This window comes from Myotis brandtii, unplaced genomic scaffold (assembly GCF_000412655.1).
Source record: "Myotis brandtii unplaced genomic scaffold, ASM41265v1 scaffold208, whole genome shotgun sequence".
NCBI classification, from domain to species: Eukaryota; Metazoa; Chordata; class Mammalia; order Chiroptera; family Vespertilionidae; genus Myotis; species Myotis brandtii.
The window spans coordinates 3,141,824-3,161,535 of NW_005357764.1; the positions used below are offsets into that span (position 1 = coordinate 3,141,824).

Consider the following 19,712-nt stretch of genomic DNA (forward strand, 5'->3'; position numbering starts at 1 on the left):
GGATATTGGAATGTTTGGGATAAGTTTTTTTACCATGTAATAAAAGACTAGACTTGAGGCAGGACAGAGTTTGAAGTGAAAGAAGTAGGACAGTGGTTTCTGCGCCCAACCAATGGCAAGTTAAAATGCCCTTTTTGACCTTCATCACTGCAGTCAGTGCTAACGGCTTAGGAGCCAGAGGGCTGACGGCACAGCTGGCGTGTTTTCTGTCCTAGCGACAAAGCCTAAAATTCAGACACTTCAACACCTCTTTAAGTCCACACGTAAAAACAACTTTAAAACACGATCAGCCGACTCTTTATTTGGAGTGTGGCATGCCACATTATTTAATATCGCCACACAATTTAAGTGGAATTTTTCTTCAATTGGAGACATCTGTGTTGCCAATCTAGGAGCTAGAGGTTCAAATTGTGTATCGGCCCATTTGCTTTTCCTGCTTTCATGTGCCTGCAAAGCCCCCGGGGTTCTTGTTCAAATGTACAGTCTGATTCAGTAGGTCTGGAGAGGAACCTGAGATATACATTTCTAATCAGCTCCCAGGCAATGCCACCACTGCTAAGTCCCCGGACCACATTTAAAATAACAATGTTTTCTAGAACTGCAATCAATAGGTTTTACCAACACAGATAAAGGGAGCAAGGAGAGTTAGGTGCATGGGGACCTTCTGTTCCAAATCTTGACGGTGATGATGATGATGATGATGATGATGATTCATTTAGCACTGAGTCAGACACTGTCCAAAGTGCTTTATGTTCCTTATGGCATTTAATCATCATGGTAACCCTGTATAATATGTATTATTATTACTCCATTTTACTGAACAACGAAGTATTAGAGAAGTTAAGTGATGTGCACAGTGTCTCCCAATAACTTATTTAGTTAAGAACGAGCCAGGTATTAATCAACCTACTATGCTGGCTCTCCTGACATGAAGCTTAGATCTAAGCTGTACACCAGAGAGCCTTGGATCGTAAGTGTATGTATACTTTGAATAATTATTTGTTCATCTCCCCACAATTTCTTTGGATCCTATTATTTCATTTGAAGGGGAAACTTCACTCTGTGCCATGAGCCATCTGGAGAGAGGGGAGGGGGCTGACTAAACAAACATATATACTCAATACCGAGCTCTTTCCATAACTTATTTATTTATTTATTTATTTATTCATTTATTTATTTATTAGTTACAGTTGACATACAATATTAATTAGTTTCAAGTGTACAGCGTAGTGATTAGACATTTATAAACCTTACAAAGTGCTCATCTAGAAGTCACTTAAAAATGACATTTCAACAACCAATATTTTTAATGATTAGATTACAGGAAATGCCTGCCTTATATGAATGTAACCTACATTTTTATGGAACAAGACTGAAGCTCTTTTACTGAGCCCCTAATTCAAAAATCTTAAAGCAGTTGACGTGAGACCTCAGTGCTGGGCAGAGGGAGTTTCCTTGCTGCAGAATTCTTAATCTGACTGGTAATTACCAAGGTTTTTCCTGGAAGCATGAAACATAATTAAAGTCAGTGAACTATGTCTAAAAGAAGGCATCTATGTGACCTGGATTTATTCCGTAATCCAAGGGAAACTGCACTTCTAAGATATTTGTCTTTAATGACTATTACAGATTGAAAGCCAGTACTGCATTTTGAAAGGCAATACCTTCTGCCATGTTTCAGTCTGTGCCCCTCAACTGTAACACGGTCACACTTTCCTTCTTGCAAAAGTGTGCTGCCAACTTCAAATGCTTTCAGAAGGAGCTGATGGCTTTATGGCCAAGGTCTCTGTTTCAAATGGCATTATTTATTCAAGGACAATCTAAAGTTATATTAAGGAAAATATAGGTTTTTAGGAAAAATAGACATGTTTTTATTTATTTAAATAAGTTGGCAAGTAGCTATTATTTATTAGTTCATTTTATCAACCAAAGAACTTGTATGCTTATATTCATAACCCATGGACACAGACAATAGGGCGGTGAAGGCCTGGGGTGGGGGACGGGGCAGGCTAGAAAGGGTCAATGGGGGGAAAAGGAGACATATGTAATACTTTCAACAATGAAAATTTTAAAATAAATAAATAAAATAATGAAGCACAGGCCAACTAAAATGAATAAACAAACAAATAAACAAACAAATAAATAAATTTTAAAAGCTATGTAATAACCAGACTCATCAAGAAAAAGAGAGGACCCAAATAAATGAAATCAGAAATGAAAGAGGAGAAGTAATAACTGACACCATAGAAATACAACAGATTATAAAAAAATTATTCTGGGCCCTGGCCAGGTAGCTCAGTTGGTTAGAGCATCATCCTGATACACCAAGGTTGCTGGTTTGATCCCTGGTCAGGATATATCAAAGAATCAACCAATAATGCATAAATTAGTGCAACAAATCAATGTTTCCCTCTCTCTCCCTATCTCTCTCTAAAATCAATTTAAAAAAATATTTTAAAACTATATGGCAGCAAATTGGACAGTCTGGAAGAAATGGATAAGTTCCTAGAAACATACACTCTTCCAAAAACAACAGAATTAAGAAGAAACAGAATATGAACAGACTGATTACAACTAATGAAGTTGAAGTAGAAGCCAAAAAACCCCCAGCAAACAAAAGTCATCCTGGACAGGATGACTTCACAGGTAAACTTTACCAAACACCCAAAGAACTTACACTGATCCTTCTCAAACTATTCTAAAAATCTTAAGAGGACGGAAGGCCTCCAAGCTCATGTTATGAGGCCAGCATTATCCTAATTCCAAAACCAGAAGAAGAAAATTATAGGCCAATATGCCTGATGAATATAGATGCTAAAATCCCCAACAAAATATTAGCAAACCGAATCCAGCAAAGATTAAAATGATCGTACACCAAATGGGCTTTATTCCAGGGATGCATGGTTGGTACAATTTCTGCAAATCAGTTAACATGATACGCCATATAAACAAAATGAAGGATAAAAACCATGTGATCATGTCAATAGATGCAGAAAAAGGCGTTTAACAAAATCTAGCACCCATACATGATACAAACACTCAGGAAAGTGGGAATAGAGGGAACATACCTCAACATAATAAAGGCTATATATGACAAACTCACAGCTAACATCACACTCAATAGGGAAAAACTAAAAACATTTCCCTTAAGATCAGGAACAAGCCAGTGTTTTTAGCACTCTTATTCAACATAGCACTGGAAGTACTAGCCACAGTAATCAGATAAGAAAAGGCATCCAAATTGGAAAGGAAGAAGTAAACTGTCATTATTTGCAGATAATGTGATACTATATATAGAGAACCCTAAAGACTCCACCAAAAACCAACTAGAACCAATAAACAAATTGAGTAACTAGCAGTTTACAAAATTAATACTCAGAAATCAGTTGCATTTTTATATAGTGATAATGAACTATCAGAAAGAGAAACTAAGAAAACAATGCCATTTATAATTGAATGAAAAAAATTTAAAATACCTATGAATAAGCTTAACCAAGGATATAAAAGACACTCAGAAAATTATAGGACATTGAAGAAAGAAGTCAAAGAATATACTAATAAATAGAAGCATATACCATGCTCATGGGTAGAAAGAATTAACACTATTAAAATGTCCAGCTACCTCAATAATACTGTAATAACTATATATGATGCCAGGTGGATACTGGAGATATCAGGGGGATCACTTTGTAAAGTATGTGATTGTCTAACTACTATGTTGTACACCTGAAACTAATATAAAATAATATTGAATGAAAACTGTGATTGAAAAGAAAATAAAGATTTTTTTTGAATGTTAAATAAAGGTCCATACCACCCAAAGTACTCTATAGATTCAACTCAATTCCTATCAACATACCAGTGGTATATTTCACAGAACTAGAAAAAGTAATCTAAAAATTTGTATGGAAAGACCCTAAATAGTGACAGAAATCTAGAAAAAGAAGAACAAAGTGGGATGTATCACACTACCTGATATCAAACTATATTGCAAGGCTATAGTAATTAAAACAGCATGGTACAGGCATAAAAACAGACACATGGATCAATGAACCAAGCAGGGAGCCCAGAAATCAACCTACATCTATACTTTCAATCAATTTATGATAAAGGAAGCAATAACATACAAAGGGGCAAAGACAGTCTATTCAATAAATGATTCTGGGAAAATTGGATAGATTCAAAAAATGAAACTAGACCAAATTATACCATATACAAGAATAAACTCAAAATGGATTACAGACTGAAATTTAAGAACTGAAACCGTAAGACTCCTAGAAGAAAATATAGGCAGTAAAATCTCAGCTTGTTCTCCTAGCAGTATTTTTTCTGACACATCTTCTCAGGCAAGGGAAACAGAAGAAAAAAAAATGGGACTACATGAAACTAAAAAATTTTTGCACACAAAGAGAAACAATCAACAAAACGAAAAGACAACCCACTGGATGAGAGGAGATTTTTGCCAATGATAACATCCAATCAAGGGTTAAGATACAAAATTTATGAAGAACTCAGGCAACACCAGGAAAACAATCAATCCAATTAAAAAGTGAACAGAGGGTCTGAGTAGTCACTTCTCCAGGGAGGACATACAGGTTGCCAATAGATATATGAAAGGATGCCCAAGACCGTGAATCATCAGAGAAATACAAATAAAACACAATCAGAAAACACTTCACACCTGTCAGGATGGCTATCATCAATAAATCAGCAAACAAGTATTTGAGGATGTGGAGAGAAGGGAACCCCAGTGCACTGTTGAAACAGTGTGGGGGTTCCTAAAAAAATAGCATTGCTTTATGACCCAGCGATTCCACTTCTGGCAATGTATCCAAAGAAATCCAAAACATTAATTTGAAAGAATATATGCACCCCTTTGTTTATTGCAGCATTATTTACAATATCAAAATATGGAAGCATCCCAAGTGCCCATCAATAGATGAGTGGGTAAATAGTAGTGGTATATACACACAATGAAATACTATTTGGCCATTAAAAAGAATGAGATCTTACCTTCTGTGACAGCATGGATGGGCATAGACAAATACCATATGATTTTACTTATATGTGGAATCTTAAGAACAAAATAAACAAATAAAATAGAAATAGACTCATAGATACAGAGAACAGACTGACAGTTGGCAGAGGGGAAGGAATTGGAAATATGATTGGTAGTTACAGAATAGTCACAGAGATGTAAATACAGCATAGACAATATAGTCAATAATATTGTAATAACTATATATGAGGCCAGGTGGGTACTTAAAATATAGGGGGGGGGGGCACTCTGTAAAGTACATGATTATCTAACCACTATACTATACATCTGGAATTAATACAGAGTAATATTGAATGTAAACTGTAATTAAAAAATAAATAAAAGTAAAAAAAATTTTAAAGCTATGCAGTAGTCTGGCTTTGTTCATAAACAAGGTAAATCAATCTCTCTTTGTTAATTAATTTAACTGAAAGTCACCTATAACTGGCAACATCAGTGAGATATTTAAAACCAAAATAAGCACTGTAATGTACTTAGAATTAGTACCCAGTATGTATATGTGAATTTAAAACTATTATTGATATGGTTGATTGATAATGCCATCATTCTAGTTCCACAATCCACATATTGAATTAGTATTTCTGTTGATATAGTGAACTGAATTTGATTTAAAAAGTAAAGAAAATTAAACTTAGGCTCATTTAAATTTCTCCCCATGTAATTGTTAACTCTGAATCACCTATCATTATAACGCCCTTGATACAGTTCATATAACAAAATTCTTTAATAATTTAACATAGTTTAAAGTTGAGATATATATGTTTTTATGCACCACAATGTATTATATAGATAGCTTTCATAAATCCTCAGATTCATAGAAGTGATAAATCCCATGGACTTAACCTATTTTATGTAAATGTATTTATAAAGAAACACATATTCTTATTCTTTTATTTAAAATGGTTATATTTCAGGTATATTTCTTTTATTTAAAATATGTATGATTGCCCAGGATACTAGGGGGGAACAAAACGGACAGGGTCCCTTCTTATGTCTGGTGTAGCCCCAAATACAGTCATTCTTATATTTTCATATATCCTTTATAGTTTATTGCACTGCTCACATATATGTGTACAAAACTAATTTGTTTTTATTTGTTATTAAATTAACATTTATTTAAAAGTTCAAATGGAAAATTAGTAACTATGACAAAATTGTGTATGAAATTTTTGTCCTAAAGTTGGCTTAGAAGTTCTCTACCCTTGTGGATAGAAATGAATCTCAAAGTCTTCTGTCCTCCTCTGTTGGTGCAGGGACTTTCTGTTCATCTTTCTGTTTCATATGAATGGACATTAAATTGTGAATTATATCTTGCTGTTAGAGAGGATACATATTCCTGTCCCCCACTACTTAAGTCATCTCAATCATGTATCATTCTTTGGGAAACTGTCTAGTCCACTGACTTGAAAGAAAATGATCTGGTATATCTGACCTCATTCAAGTGGGCTTTTCTTCATAATGTCTTTAGCTCCACAGAGGTAAGTGTGGAACTTCAGTTTTTCCAGAAGTATGACAGTTACAACAGTTAAGCAATAATGCCACAATTCTTCTGTTTATTAAAGAAGCATGCATCCCATGCAGTAAGCATTTTAGGATATCAGCATTCTTTGTTTTAAGCTTCACATTGAATGTGTTCTACTTTGACCAACTACCTTCATCACTTTTATATGTTATATTATAGGTGCTGCTGTTTCAAGACCAGAATTATGGTCTTCACTATGAATACACGATTCCATCAGACCCTCCTCCAGAAAATCAGAGCTCTAAAGCACCTGGACCACTTTTCATGTGGACACACACGGGCTGGGAAGATTGTGATGCCACGTGTGGAGGAGGTAAAGGATTTTCTAATATTTATATTTCCAGGATAGTAGTTATTTTCTGATTAACTGTTGATAGTTAAGACAGATCTGCAACCTCTTCTCTAAAATTCCAAACTCCATAAAGAATTGGAAAATGAAAGTTTTTTGTGACGCATTTAGTGGCTAAACATGGAATATTTTGTGGCAAAATTTGATGTGAGTTGAAAAAAAGTTCATTGAGAGGTATTACATATCTCATTGCTTTGCTTTACATAAATATTAATTTATTTGCTTTCAGGGGCTTACTTAATATATACTAGGGGCCCAGTGCACAAATTCATGCACCTTGAAAGGAACTCTGGGCCACGAGGCTCTGGTGGGCACAGGGGCGGGTTTCGGCCCATCCTCCATGCCACCACCCGGCCCCTCCTGCCACAGCTCCAGGTCCCCTTGTCTGCTGGCAGCCCGCTCCTGCTGCCACTGCTTCCATGCGCCGATGGCACCAGCCCTGCTTGCACCTGCAGATGGTGCAGAGCGATTGGGGCCGGTGCCGTCAGTGGGTGCAAGCGGCGGCTGCTGCCCCGATCATCAGATTGTCCCTCAGGAGCAGGGTGAGGTGGAGAAGCCCTCAGGGGCAATCCGGGCTGGCAGTCACTGCTCGCACCTGCTGATGGTGCCGAGTGATAGGGACCAGCGCCGGGCACTGGCAGCGGGTGCAAGGGGGGCTGGCACCGGCAGCAGGTGTGAGCGCTGGGTGGGACCGCAGCACATGAGAGCAAAGAATTTTCAGTAACCACCAGAGGCTCTCCCCAATGACAGCAACCGGCGCCCCGCCTTGGTCTGGCACCCCCGCTCACCTGCTTCACCATCCCTCCATGGCCGATGCCTACCATGTTCCATGCTCTGCTGTCTGCTGCCAATGCCCACCATGTTAGGCATGCGCCCCCTGGTGATCAGCGCACGTCATAGCAACCCATTGTTCAGTTGTTCTGCCTTTTGGTCTATTTGCATATTAGGGTTTTATATATATAGATACTTTTTATACTTTCCTTTATTATTTGTATAAAGTATTAAAAGTTCTAAATTCCAAAATACATCTGCCCACAAGACCTGAAATGCATGTGAAGGTGCTAGGAAAGAGCAGTATTGAGTTTGCTTCTGAGTTGTCTGCATACACAGGTAAGAATGTATAGTGCAAATGAAGAAAATATACTGGAGACTCAAGGGAGAGGCCTGGAAATGCAGGAGATAATGGCAGAAAATAGAGCTAAGGTCATGGAGGGGGTCTAGTTATTGGTAATAACCAGACCAGGGGAGCTATTGACTTAACGTGAAAGGCAAGATCTCTGGGAAGAGGAGAGGGCCATGAATGAAGAAGCCTAGGTATTATAAGAATAATTCAAATAATTCTGTAATTCTTAATTACAGAAATGGTACTAGGATCAGTGATGGAAAATGTAACGATAATGCAGTGGCTGAAATCTTAGAGGGAGTGGCCCAGAGGTAGAAGTTTGACTACACCAAGGAGACTGGCGGCAGAGTTGATCCAAGGCTGGAGGTTTAGGAGGAAGGAAGGGGTATGGGCTGGCAGTGGCAGCGAGGAGCAGGACACCCATGCTGCCTCTCAATCAGAGGTCCTGGAGAGAGAATGGCCCTTGGCAGGGGCTCTGGGGAAAACAAGAAAGTGTCTTCAAGGGAGAGAAAAAACATGCTGGAACATTGAAGGTGCAGAGGCTGGAGGGAGCAGCTTTTGTGCCCACATTCCGAGCTCTGGTGCTCATCTGGCTCCTGGGGCACCTGGCCCTCTGGAGCCGCCAGAGCAAAGGCAACGTTTGGGGTAGGGAAGGAGGAGATATTACAGAGCACACTTCACTCCAAATACAGCATAATTACAACAAGGGGATTTGAAATTGTTCTCACAATTTAAAAAGTGTTTTCAGTCCTGCTTACCTGATACAGTTTGCATTGGCCACGCATCTCCTAGGGCAGTGGTTGGCAAACCGCGGCTCGCGAGCCACATGCGGCTCTTTGGCCCCTTGAGTGTGGCTCTTCCACAAAATACCACGTGCGGGCGCACACGGACAGTGCAATTGAAACTTTGTGGCCCATGCGCAGAAGTTGGTATTTTGTAGGCATCTGCTCTGAGACTCGGGACCCTCTGCCCTCCTGACCTCTCCTGCAGATGCCCCCATGTTCACACACACGCCTGCTCGTCTGCTCACTCCTCACTGATGCCAGGACCTGTTTCACTTCAGGGCTTCTGCCTCACGTCCTCCACCCACATAAAAAATAAAAAATAGAAACAAGCGTACTTGAAATGAAAATCTACATGGTTAGAATTTTCTCTGCAGTAAAACTCAGGTCAGAATGACCAGCTACCATCTGAGGGCAGGCTGTGGGGAGAGGCCCCGTGGAAAGGTGGATGGTTTCTGTTAGTGCACTGACAGGTGGTCCTTAAAGTCTGTTTACATTTCAAACTCTAGACAGGACCATGTTTGCCCAGTGAATTTTATTACCCTCGATTTTTCTTTCTTTTATAATTGTGGTCTAATAAAAGCTGCATCAGAAGTAAACATTCAGAACTTGTCAGTCTTCAGTTTGAACAAGCAAATTATTAGGGTTCAATTTTTCCCCAAAAATAACATTAATTGCAACCTAGACTATGTTTTGCCAATTACCAAACCTTAAGAAATAGAGGTTCACTATAAATTCCTTTTGCTTCAGAGTCAGAAGGGCTTTTTGATATTCCTAAGCATAACTTCTAAATTATGAACATGAGAAAATTGAAGCGGAGAGAGATTAAGTGACTTCCCAAGGTCACGGGCCCAATGAGGGAGGAGCCGGATTAGAATCAGGATTCCTGAGTTCAAGTCTCCTTTCCTCCTCATCATATACTTTCTTCAAGAGCAGCTTGGAAGCTAAATGTAGTTTCCACAAAATAGGGCATGTCCCTTAGAGATTATATAGAGGTCTTTTATTTTATTCTGTTAAAGTCAGATAGAAAAGGACAAGAACCATATGACTTCGCTCATGTGGGATATAAAACAGAAAGCAACAAATGAAGAAACAAACAAAAACTCATAGACATGGACAACAGTATGGTGATTACCAGAGGAAAAGGGAGTGGGGGGAGTTTGAGGGTAAAGGGGGTCAAATATATGATGATGAAAGGAGACTGACTTGGGGGGGTGGTGAACACACAATGCAACATATAGATGATATATTGCAGAACTGTAAACTTGAAGCCTATATAATCTTATTAATCAGTGTCACCCCAATGAATTTAATTAAAATTAAAATAAATTTAAATATGTTCTTATTTTTATTTCAAATGATTTGTTTCGTAAAATAGTACTAATTATACACAGACGCTACAATTTGTGCTTGAGTAGACCTTCTCTTTCAAATCTGTTCCTTTGTGTTCAGTCAACAGTTTTCAATTATCTCTGACAATGTTAATAGGGCACATATTCATTTCAATGCCAAAATATTTCTGGGCTTTTGGATATTATTTTTCTTTGCAGTTCATAAATTAAGTGGATGGACAGGATTTCAGGAATCTCATCATTTCTGACTTCGCATTGTCAATTTTATAGCCAGAAAAAGCTTTGTAATCTTTCAGCATATTCATGAATTAAATGAGAGTAAGTTCAAAGCACAGAACATTGGAAACAGATTCATGCAAAATTTATCTTCAACAGAAAAGAGGAAAAATAGCACTATTCTACTTCACGGGAAAATACTATGCAAGAGCAAATAAAGTATCACAAGGCAGTATAAAATGTCATTGTTTCACATAAGTTATTTTTTTAATTCTACTGTAAGGCTTTAGATTGCCAGAAATAAGTGGGGAAATTAAAAAAAAAATACCTTGTTTCATGTAGCTACATTTTAATGCTAATGATCTTTTGCATCAGTATCTTCAACTACGTTTTAAAATAAACCAAAATAAAGTTTTTATTATGCATTTCCATTAATTTATTAATATTAGTTATAAGATATGAAAAGCCTAAGATATAAAACAAATATTATTTTAAAAATATCTAATGGATACTGGTGATCTCAAGTAAATGTTTCCAACAGTTTAAAATACATACATGTTTCATCATCAACTTTTTTTTAAATTTTATTTTATTGTTTAAAGTATTACAAATAGTAGTACATATGCCTCCCTTTTTTCCCCATTGACCTTCCCCGGGCCTCCCCTATGCCCTGGCACATGCCCTCATCCCCCCCACACACAGCGTCCCCCCACCCCCGTGTCTTGTGTCCATTGATTATGCTTATATGCATGCATACAAGTCCTTCGGTTGATCTCTTTCATCATCATCTTTTCAATTCTAATGATAATTCTAGAAAAATTTAAATGGATATATCATTTTGTGTTATAGCATTGACCGTTGAAATCAGCCCTTTTATTTTTAAACAGCTTAAAATGTACTTGTGAAATAAGGTTTACTTTGCTTTAGTTCTAAAACATCTAAATAATCTCGGAGGGAATGTTTTAAATTTATTTTGGTTTGCATAAAAGATCTGTTTTAAGTGATCTGGATCTCCCAAGGCATTAGAGATGTACCATTCCATAACACCTGAGGTTGTATATGGAATCCGCATTTCGCACAGGGCATGCTGCTACTGTCTTATGCCAGAATTTATTGTGATCTGGCGGATAAATTAATTAAAGAAAACCTGGAAGGAAGAGCCCCAAATTTAATATCCTATTTTTGAAATAAATGAAGAGTTGAGCATGCTTTTAGGAAATCTAAATAGATACAATGTAAAGGGGAAAAACATAAGCCAACATTCCACATTCTCCACATGGGTCCAAATCCTAGTAGTTTACGACTCATGCTTTAGCCTTGAGCTGTGGTATCTTAGACACAGTTCCTTGTCCATGACCAGATTCTAAGGAGGCATCCAAGCCTTTGGGTCCAAGTTGAGGAATCATCTTGAGATACAAATGCCTGTACATTTTCAAGGGTGTTTTTCCATTTTATAGGCACTTTGAACGTACCAAAATAAATGCTATTAGCAAAAACAAACAAACAAAAAAAACCCACCAAAATATATTTTCTCTTGGCATTACTTTATTTCAATAAAATCAATACAATTTTCCTTTACTTAAATTAATAAGGACTTTTTATGTTAACATAAACTCTTTATAAACTTGAATTTTAATACCTAAGTGATAACCCATTAACTGATTTACTACAGATAACTGTTCCCCATAACTTGTCATTTTGTTTGCAGATGGTTTTTCACCATTTTAGGAAACAGTGTGTTAAGATGAATCTCTTCATAAAGAAAGCACTTTGGGCTTGAGTTATATGCTTCTATTTCACTCATTGATTCCTTTACCAATACTGACTGTGCACTCATCTTGCTGGGTGGTCAAAAGACGAGTGCTTTCTGCTTTCAGAGACCTCTCTGTCCATCTAGTTAACAGGGGTGGGCAAACTTTTTGACTCGAGGGCCACAATGGGTTCTTAAACTGGACCGGAGGGCCGGAACAAAAGCATGGATGAAGTGTTTGTGTGAACTAATATAAATTCAAAGTAAACATCATTACATAAAAGGGTACGGTCTTTTTTTTTTTTTTTAGTTTTATTCTTTTCAAACGGGCCGTATCCGGCCCGAGGGCCGTAGTTTGCCCACGGCTGAATTCTAGTAGATAATAGCAACATCACTATGCAGAGTGGTCGATGGAGATGAAGAAACCCTTCTAGGGATATGCATAGGTGCAAAGGCAGTGGGATTTAGTGAGAGTATTTATTACTAGGGTGTAAAATATGAGGATCAAGCTGTCAGAAATGATTTGATCGGAAAAGTAGAAAGAAACTAATTCATGAAGGTCCTTTAGTGTTATGCTAGCACTCAAGTTGCATTTAACTTGCAAGTTATGAGATCCCATTTAAATATTTGTGTATGGAAATGACAAAATCAGTTTGGAGTATATATTGGGTGTAGCCTACAATACAAAATAACAACTTTTCACTAAAATATAAAAAAAGTCATTTTTAATATTAAGCCCAAACCCTGAGAAAAAAAATTATAGAAATGTAAAAAAAAAAAAGTCTTAGAAGTAAATGCCATGATGTGGAAAAAAAATTTATGCTTCGGAAGTAACCAGCATTTTATGTATCTTTAAGATGTGCTCAGAGAAGAAAAGTGCTTCATCCTCACTTAAAGTATATTTACTGTAGATTCACTTGTTTACTGCCCATCGGTAGTTCAATAACAAACAAACAAACAAATTAATTAATTAAAAGGAATGTATGAATACAAATGAATATATATAGACAGTCTTATAGAGTTCTATAGTTCTATTTAAAGGTTTGGAATGTCGGTGACATTTAGAGAGTTTCAGTTATGCATATCAAAACACTGAACCCACTCCCAGGACATGTTTCTGCATTTATGATGCAAGTTTTAGAAATGTGATCTACCTGGATAGAATATAGTTTTATTAAAAAAATAATTGTTTCAGGGGTTAAATACAGAGAATAGAAAAAAGAATCAGCTTATCTCCGAGCCTGGGAAAGAAGGAGCACAATGTAGTATCTCTCATGAAAGAGTCAGTAAGTAAAAAGGACCTTACATTTTCGAATTTTGCCTAAATTTGTCAATGAGACAAAGGCATAATGCTTATTTTATTTTATTCATAATTGTATACAAAACATCAAAACAGATTTCCCCAATATAGATTTAATGGGAATGACCTGGAGGTGGAGTGAATTGCCATAAAGCAAGTAATACACTGTCAACAGCCTGCAGCTACTCATGGTTCAGGCAGAAGGCCAGTTCCTTCACTTTCTGTTCATCCCTGGGTCCTGCAGAGCTGGATGCATTATAAATACTGCTATTACATGCTAGAATGGAAATTTCCTGTGTTGGCTGGGACATAAAAATATATAAAAGAAAAAAAATCAAACAATAACATTTCCATATGGCTTTATGATCTTAGTTGTATTTTCATAGGCATGAAGTGTCTGTAGCTCAGCAATAGATTTTTTCCCCCTGATTCTATTGTTTTTGTTCAATAACATTTTTTTTAAAATTAGGACTAGGTTCTTTTATCTGCCAAAAAACTTACAATGCGAGCTTCCTTGCTGCATTGTGGAAATGTCCCAATTCATATTCACAGGCTTTCAAGCGTTCTTAGAACACCACTTAGGCGCTCCCTGAAGTGGTGCTGATAGTTTTATTCCTCTTGATATATCAATACTTATACTTAAAAGATTTTTTTCAATAGCTCAATATGTTAGCTCTGGGCTGACATAACTAAGGTTAGATATTTACTGAGGAGGGGAAGAAAATGCAGTATAATTAGCCCTGAGTTATTTATTCCAATACTACATATATGTTTAGCAAAAGCCTTCTGGATAATGTCTGTTTGTCATCTTCTTGTGTTGTAATTGGCAAAAAGCCATGATTTAAATTAGTTTAGGTAACTCCATCTATTCTGTAGAAGAGTGTCTTATGACTGTGAAGGCTTTAAATTAGATTGTAAAACTAACATTCATATTTCATAAATGTAACATTTTTAATCCTACTTTTAGGTTGGCACCATTGCAATGCAGAAATAATACATAGGCTAAAGTGAGGGAGAGTTGGCATATCTTTTTAATGTACATGCCAGGTCATAAAGGAGCACCTGAATCATTAGAAAGTAGGAGGAACTTGACCAAAAATGTGTCCCAAAATCTGATACATTTAGGTATCTCCTACCAGTGGGCCAGTTTTTTCTGACAAAAAAAAAAGAGTAAAATAAATCATTTCTGCATCTTTAGTAGTTTGTTTGAAAGTTATATGAAGTTGATGGGCATTGCACATGACTATGATTAAGTCTAATATTATACTACCTATGCTAGAAGATGCAAATGAAGATCTAAATGGTTTTGTTTACATGATATGCAATAAGCACAGATACATTATTAGTTAATATACGTATGTCTACAGATATAGTCAGGCTTTTATACTAGACGTTATCATGGGACTATACTCAGTATTGAGAGGGAAATCCAGGGAGATCCTGAATTTGTTCCTTTGCCTTCCACTTGGCCACTCCATTGTCTCTCCCATCCCCCATTTAAGTCAAAGGAAAAGATACTCAAAAATTATTTAAGTATCTCTCTCTTTCTCTCTATATATATTCCTTCTTTGTTTTCCCCTTAATGCCAGTCTTCCCTCTGTTAATGAATGACAGAGTGACTTCTCTGCCACCAGCCCAGGTTGTCCCATTTGGCATGACCCGCACAAAAACTTCGAGCTTCCTAATTATCATTGCAAGACCGTCATAGGACCCTAGCTATTGGGCCTTTGAATAGTGACTCAGAAAACTCGTGATTTTTTTTTCTTAATCCTTAAGGATCCATCTGGCTTTAAAGTTGTTGACTGATTTCATATATATATATATATATAATGCAAAGTGTCCCCTCGGGAGTTCGGCTGGAAGACTGTGAGTTCAATCGCTTGCTATGACATGTGCTAACCACTAGGGGGCGGTACAGAATGAAGGAAGGCCCTGGCCAGCAGCCGGCAGCCTGGGAAGGGAAGCCCCAGCCGGCAGCTGGAAAGAAGGCCCCGGCCAGCAGCCGGAAGACCCCGATCAGCCTCGATTGCTGGCCAGGCCTAGGAACCCTACCTGTGCACAAATTTTGTGCACTGGGGCTCTGGTTTGTTTATAATGTCAAACAATAAGTTAAATTAGATTATTCAATCTTACATAGATATTTGACTTTTGTAGAGAAAGAATTAGCACATATATATTAGGCTTTTGAAGAGTAAGGTGAAATAAAAGTGTTGTCAGGTATGTGTGCTTATGGGACTCTCTGAAATATTAATACAGCATACAAATGGTCACTTTTACTTCCTGTTATCAGGCTTTATCATACCAGCGAGAGTAGAAAAGCCAGTTTTCTGAAATCTGGTGAACAATGGTAAGGATACCATGGCTATTCTTAGAGAACGTGGCAGTCATTAGGGAATGAGGATTTCTAGAATTCTTGGGGCCTTTATCAGAGGCCATAAGAATAAAGGTCTGAGTCATACTCTCAGCTTGCTTTCCATAACTTAACACAGAGCACTGATGATGTCCAACCAAACACGCATGCATGTTTATGGGAGTTTATGTGCTTTCATGAAGGTACATAGGTGTATGCAAACACATCTTTCCACCACTTAATGCTAAAGATGGCATAGCCCTTTATAACAAGTCTTTAATTAATATTTTATCAACCTATGGTGCCACAATCCCTTTATAATACAAAACTTGCCATTTAATTTCTAATAAGGAGAAAATTACTATTCATCTTTCTTAAACCTAAAGATACATTTTTTATGTAAATAATATCATCTTCATTGATCTAGCCTAAAATTTGTTTAAAATATCTCTGAAAATTACAACAAGCCTGTGAACACCTCCTAAATCCATTAGATAAAAACCTATAATAACATTCTTTATATGTTTCTTTCAGGAGAAAGAAAGACAACAGTGTCTTGCACAAAAATCATGAACAAAAATATCAGCATTGTGGACAGCAAGAAATGCAAATACTTAACCAAGCCTAGTTGTATTTTTGAAGTGGTTGTTTGCGGCAGCAGTCTGCGGTGTTTACCTATGCCGCCATCTTGGTCTCTCCCTACTATTCATCTTTCTTAAACCTAAAGATACATTTTTTATGTAAATAATATCATCTTCATTGATCTAGCCTAAAATTTGTTTAAAATATCTCTGAAAATTACAACAAGCCTGTGAACACCTCCTAAATCCATTAGATAAAAACCTATAATAACATTCTTTATATGTTTCTTTCAGGAGAAAGAAAGACAACAGTGTCTTGCACAAAAATCATGAACAAAAATATCAGCATTGTGGACAGCAAGAAATGCAAATACTTAACCAAGCCAGAGCCACAGATTCGCAAGTGCAATGAGCAGCCATGCCAAACTAGGTAACCCTGTCCCACACACTCCGAGTCTTCCCAAAGTCACATTTTCTTTAAAACCAATGCAAGGGATCTAAACCAAAATGTAAGCTTTTAAATAAAGCAAGGTCTAAAAAAGACAGAACCAACTTGATGGAATGAATATTGGAGTGGTATAGAAAGAAGCCATGCCTTAATAACTAACAGAGATGGATGAGTGGAACCGTAGTATAACTTTGGAGCAGGCTCGCAACAAGGCTGTTTGGAATGGCCTCTCTCACAGGGCTCCTGAAAATCCATGTGCTTTCATGTAAAACGATGCTGGGCGTTGTGGGACTAAGCCCCAGTGTCAAATGTCCTAAAAACTTGTAGGGATGGAATGACAAAAAGAGTGTGAGGCTGGGTTAATTCTAGAATATGGGGACAGGAACATTTCTAGCCTGACACTCAGAGATTTGTTGAGACTCAGTGAGTTAGGGTGTAGTTTCGAGTTCTTAGGAAGTCAAACAGAATTGGTCTCCTCTCACTGTAATTTCTGCAGTGGAGTCAGTGAATGTACACATCCTACGACTCAGATACGCAAAGAATTTGTAGTTTTGCTGGGATCTGTAACTAATAAAATCTTCATGACCCTCCACCACAATGAGTAAGTATGGGCGGTGAAAGGGGGAGGAGGGACAGAGGTGCCTGTGAACTCTATTTAGGCTTCTCTAATCTCTGTGGGGGTGTGGTCATGTAGGCTAGTGCTCAGTTCTTCTGAATCTTTACCCCCTCCCCCGCCTTTCCCCTCTCTGATGCTCTGCATCCTGAGTTCCCTCAAGTTCTACTTATTGGAAAACTGCTGTTAAGCCCTGCAGATCTGGCTTGTGCTATGTTAATGAGAGCTTAAAAGAATTTCAAAAATCCTTCCTTCCTCTACAAAGCTGACATTTCCAGACTTGCTTTTTTTTTTTGTAGATTTTATATATTTAAGGTATCAAAAGCTGATTATCAACCTTTCCTTCCCTTTGCATTTGTCCTCTAACAATCATACACCTCCCTCAGGAAAGTAATATGGTTCTAAAGAATAGGACAAAAGAATGATCTGTAAGAGAATGTGCAAAAGGTAAAAGTACCTTACAGTACTTTCAATAATGTTACATGTCTGCCTGGCTATAAGCTTTTTAGCCTAACTACATAAGTAATTGAACTAATTAAGCTTTTTTATAAGGCTGAGTAGTAATCAACCGGAAAGACAACCTAAGTAAGGAGTTATTGTATCCAGCAGTAATATCTTTGGGTTCTTTGTGTTCAGTACTAGACAGATGTAGAAACAGAGTTTTGGACCTTTTTCCTGTCAGCTAAAGAACCTGGATACTTTCTTGTTATTACCAGAGGCCCAGTGCACGAATTCGTGCATGGGTGGGGTCCCTTGGCCTGGCTGGTGATCGGGGCTGATCAGGGCCTGCTGGCTGGGGGAAGGGACCGCGGGAGGTTGGCTGGCTTCGGGAGGCTGGCTGTGGGAACACAGTGACCACCAGGGTCAGCTCCTGCATTGAGCGTCTGCCCCCTGGTGGTCAGTGCAACATCATAGCCACCGGTCGATCTATTGTAACAGTTGCTTAGGCTTTTATATATAGAGATTATTCCTAAGAATTATCTTTATTTCTTTTTAATAGATATTAAAATGCTATTTATCTTGCATTGAGTAATTTATTAAAATATTTCAAAACACCATTTGTTTTATATACCACCTAACTTTCCCATATGGATGAACGAGTAATGGCATTTTCTGCTATATTGGGAATCTTGAATGAGCTGCTTAAAGGACAAGAGTGTATTTGTCACTTTCTCACTTGGTCACTGAAGGATCAGAGTGTACAATGCACGCCATGCGTTGTTGTTCATTCGCCGACCTTGGCTATCTTAGGAGAAAAGGACTCGATAATGACTTGGTAAAATGAATAGTTTTAAAAGGTCAGTCTATTTCTGAGTGAGGGATTTTTGAGCTAGAGACTGGAAGTCTTTTTGTAAGAAATCAGTATTTTTCTTCTCTTGGAAAAAAAAAGGCAGTATATTTTGTACTACCGAGAAGCTATATTGATGGGGTTAACCAAAATATTGGAAAGTAAGAATGAACCTGGGTGATTACTAGGAATCATCACAAGAAACTTTCCAAAACTTACTGGCATTGCACAAACTTTATTCCTCCTGCCTCTTCTTTTGCCCCATCTAGTAAGAAACATTCTAATTTCTATTCACGTTTATTGAAAATGTCACCAAAATGTCTGATGGAACCCTATGTGCCAAATATAAAATATATTGATGTCCTAGTAAATAGCTGTGTAAGAAAGAATCTTAAAGATAAGGAAATGGGACAATTCCAAATTAGATGGATTCTAAAATACGTGTTCTCCTTTTTGAGCAGTTTTCACAAGGAATGGAAAAAAATAACTTTTTATCATTATACTAAGAATCCCTAAAATAATTTTATTTCAAAAAATGAGATTCCATAACATTGCAAATTGTTCTTTTTTTCAGTTGGGGATTCCATAGTTGGGGAGAGAGGGACATGGATTTTAATGTGTATCCTTGTGCAGAAAGATGAAGCAGAACCTGAATGAAATTGGATAAGTACACCCTTTAGGGAAAAACCCATTAGGAACCTCCAAAGCAAGATGGTAGGTCCACATCATTCTTAATAGGCCAGCACACAAGAACCTTGCTAGAGATACTGGAGTGCAGATGTTATCATGAAGTGTTTTTTGTTTTGTTTTTTGGTTTTTTCCCCCCCCCCCCGCCCCCCCCCCACACACACACAGAAACAAAGGCATAGAATCATTTAGAAGTAAACCATTGTCCAGATAAGAACACTAGGCTGTAAGAGGATGTAACATCTCTTAGTCTCATTGTTAAGAACATATGGACTTAAGTAAATTTGGAATA

General features: G+C 37.4%; 1 protein-coding gene across 1 annotated transcript in view; it reads left to right on the top strand.

Moving 5' to 3' along the window:
* The window catches only part of ADAMTS19 (ADAM metallopeptidase with thrombospondin type 1 motif, 19), a 178,231-nt gene that overhangs the window by 134,659 nt on the left and 23,860 nt on the right, over positions 1-19,712 (top strand). The window contains exons 17-18 of the mRNA XM_005865612.2: positions 6,741-6,894; positions 16,679-16,814. Coding sequence (XP_005865674.1) covers positions 6,741-6,894; positions 16,679-16,814 — 290 coding nt within the window. The remainder of the gene's footprint in view (positions 1-6,740; positions 6,895-16,678; positions 16,815-19,712) is intronic.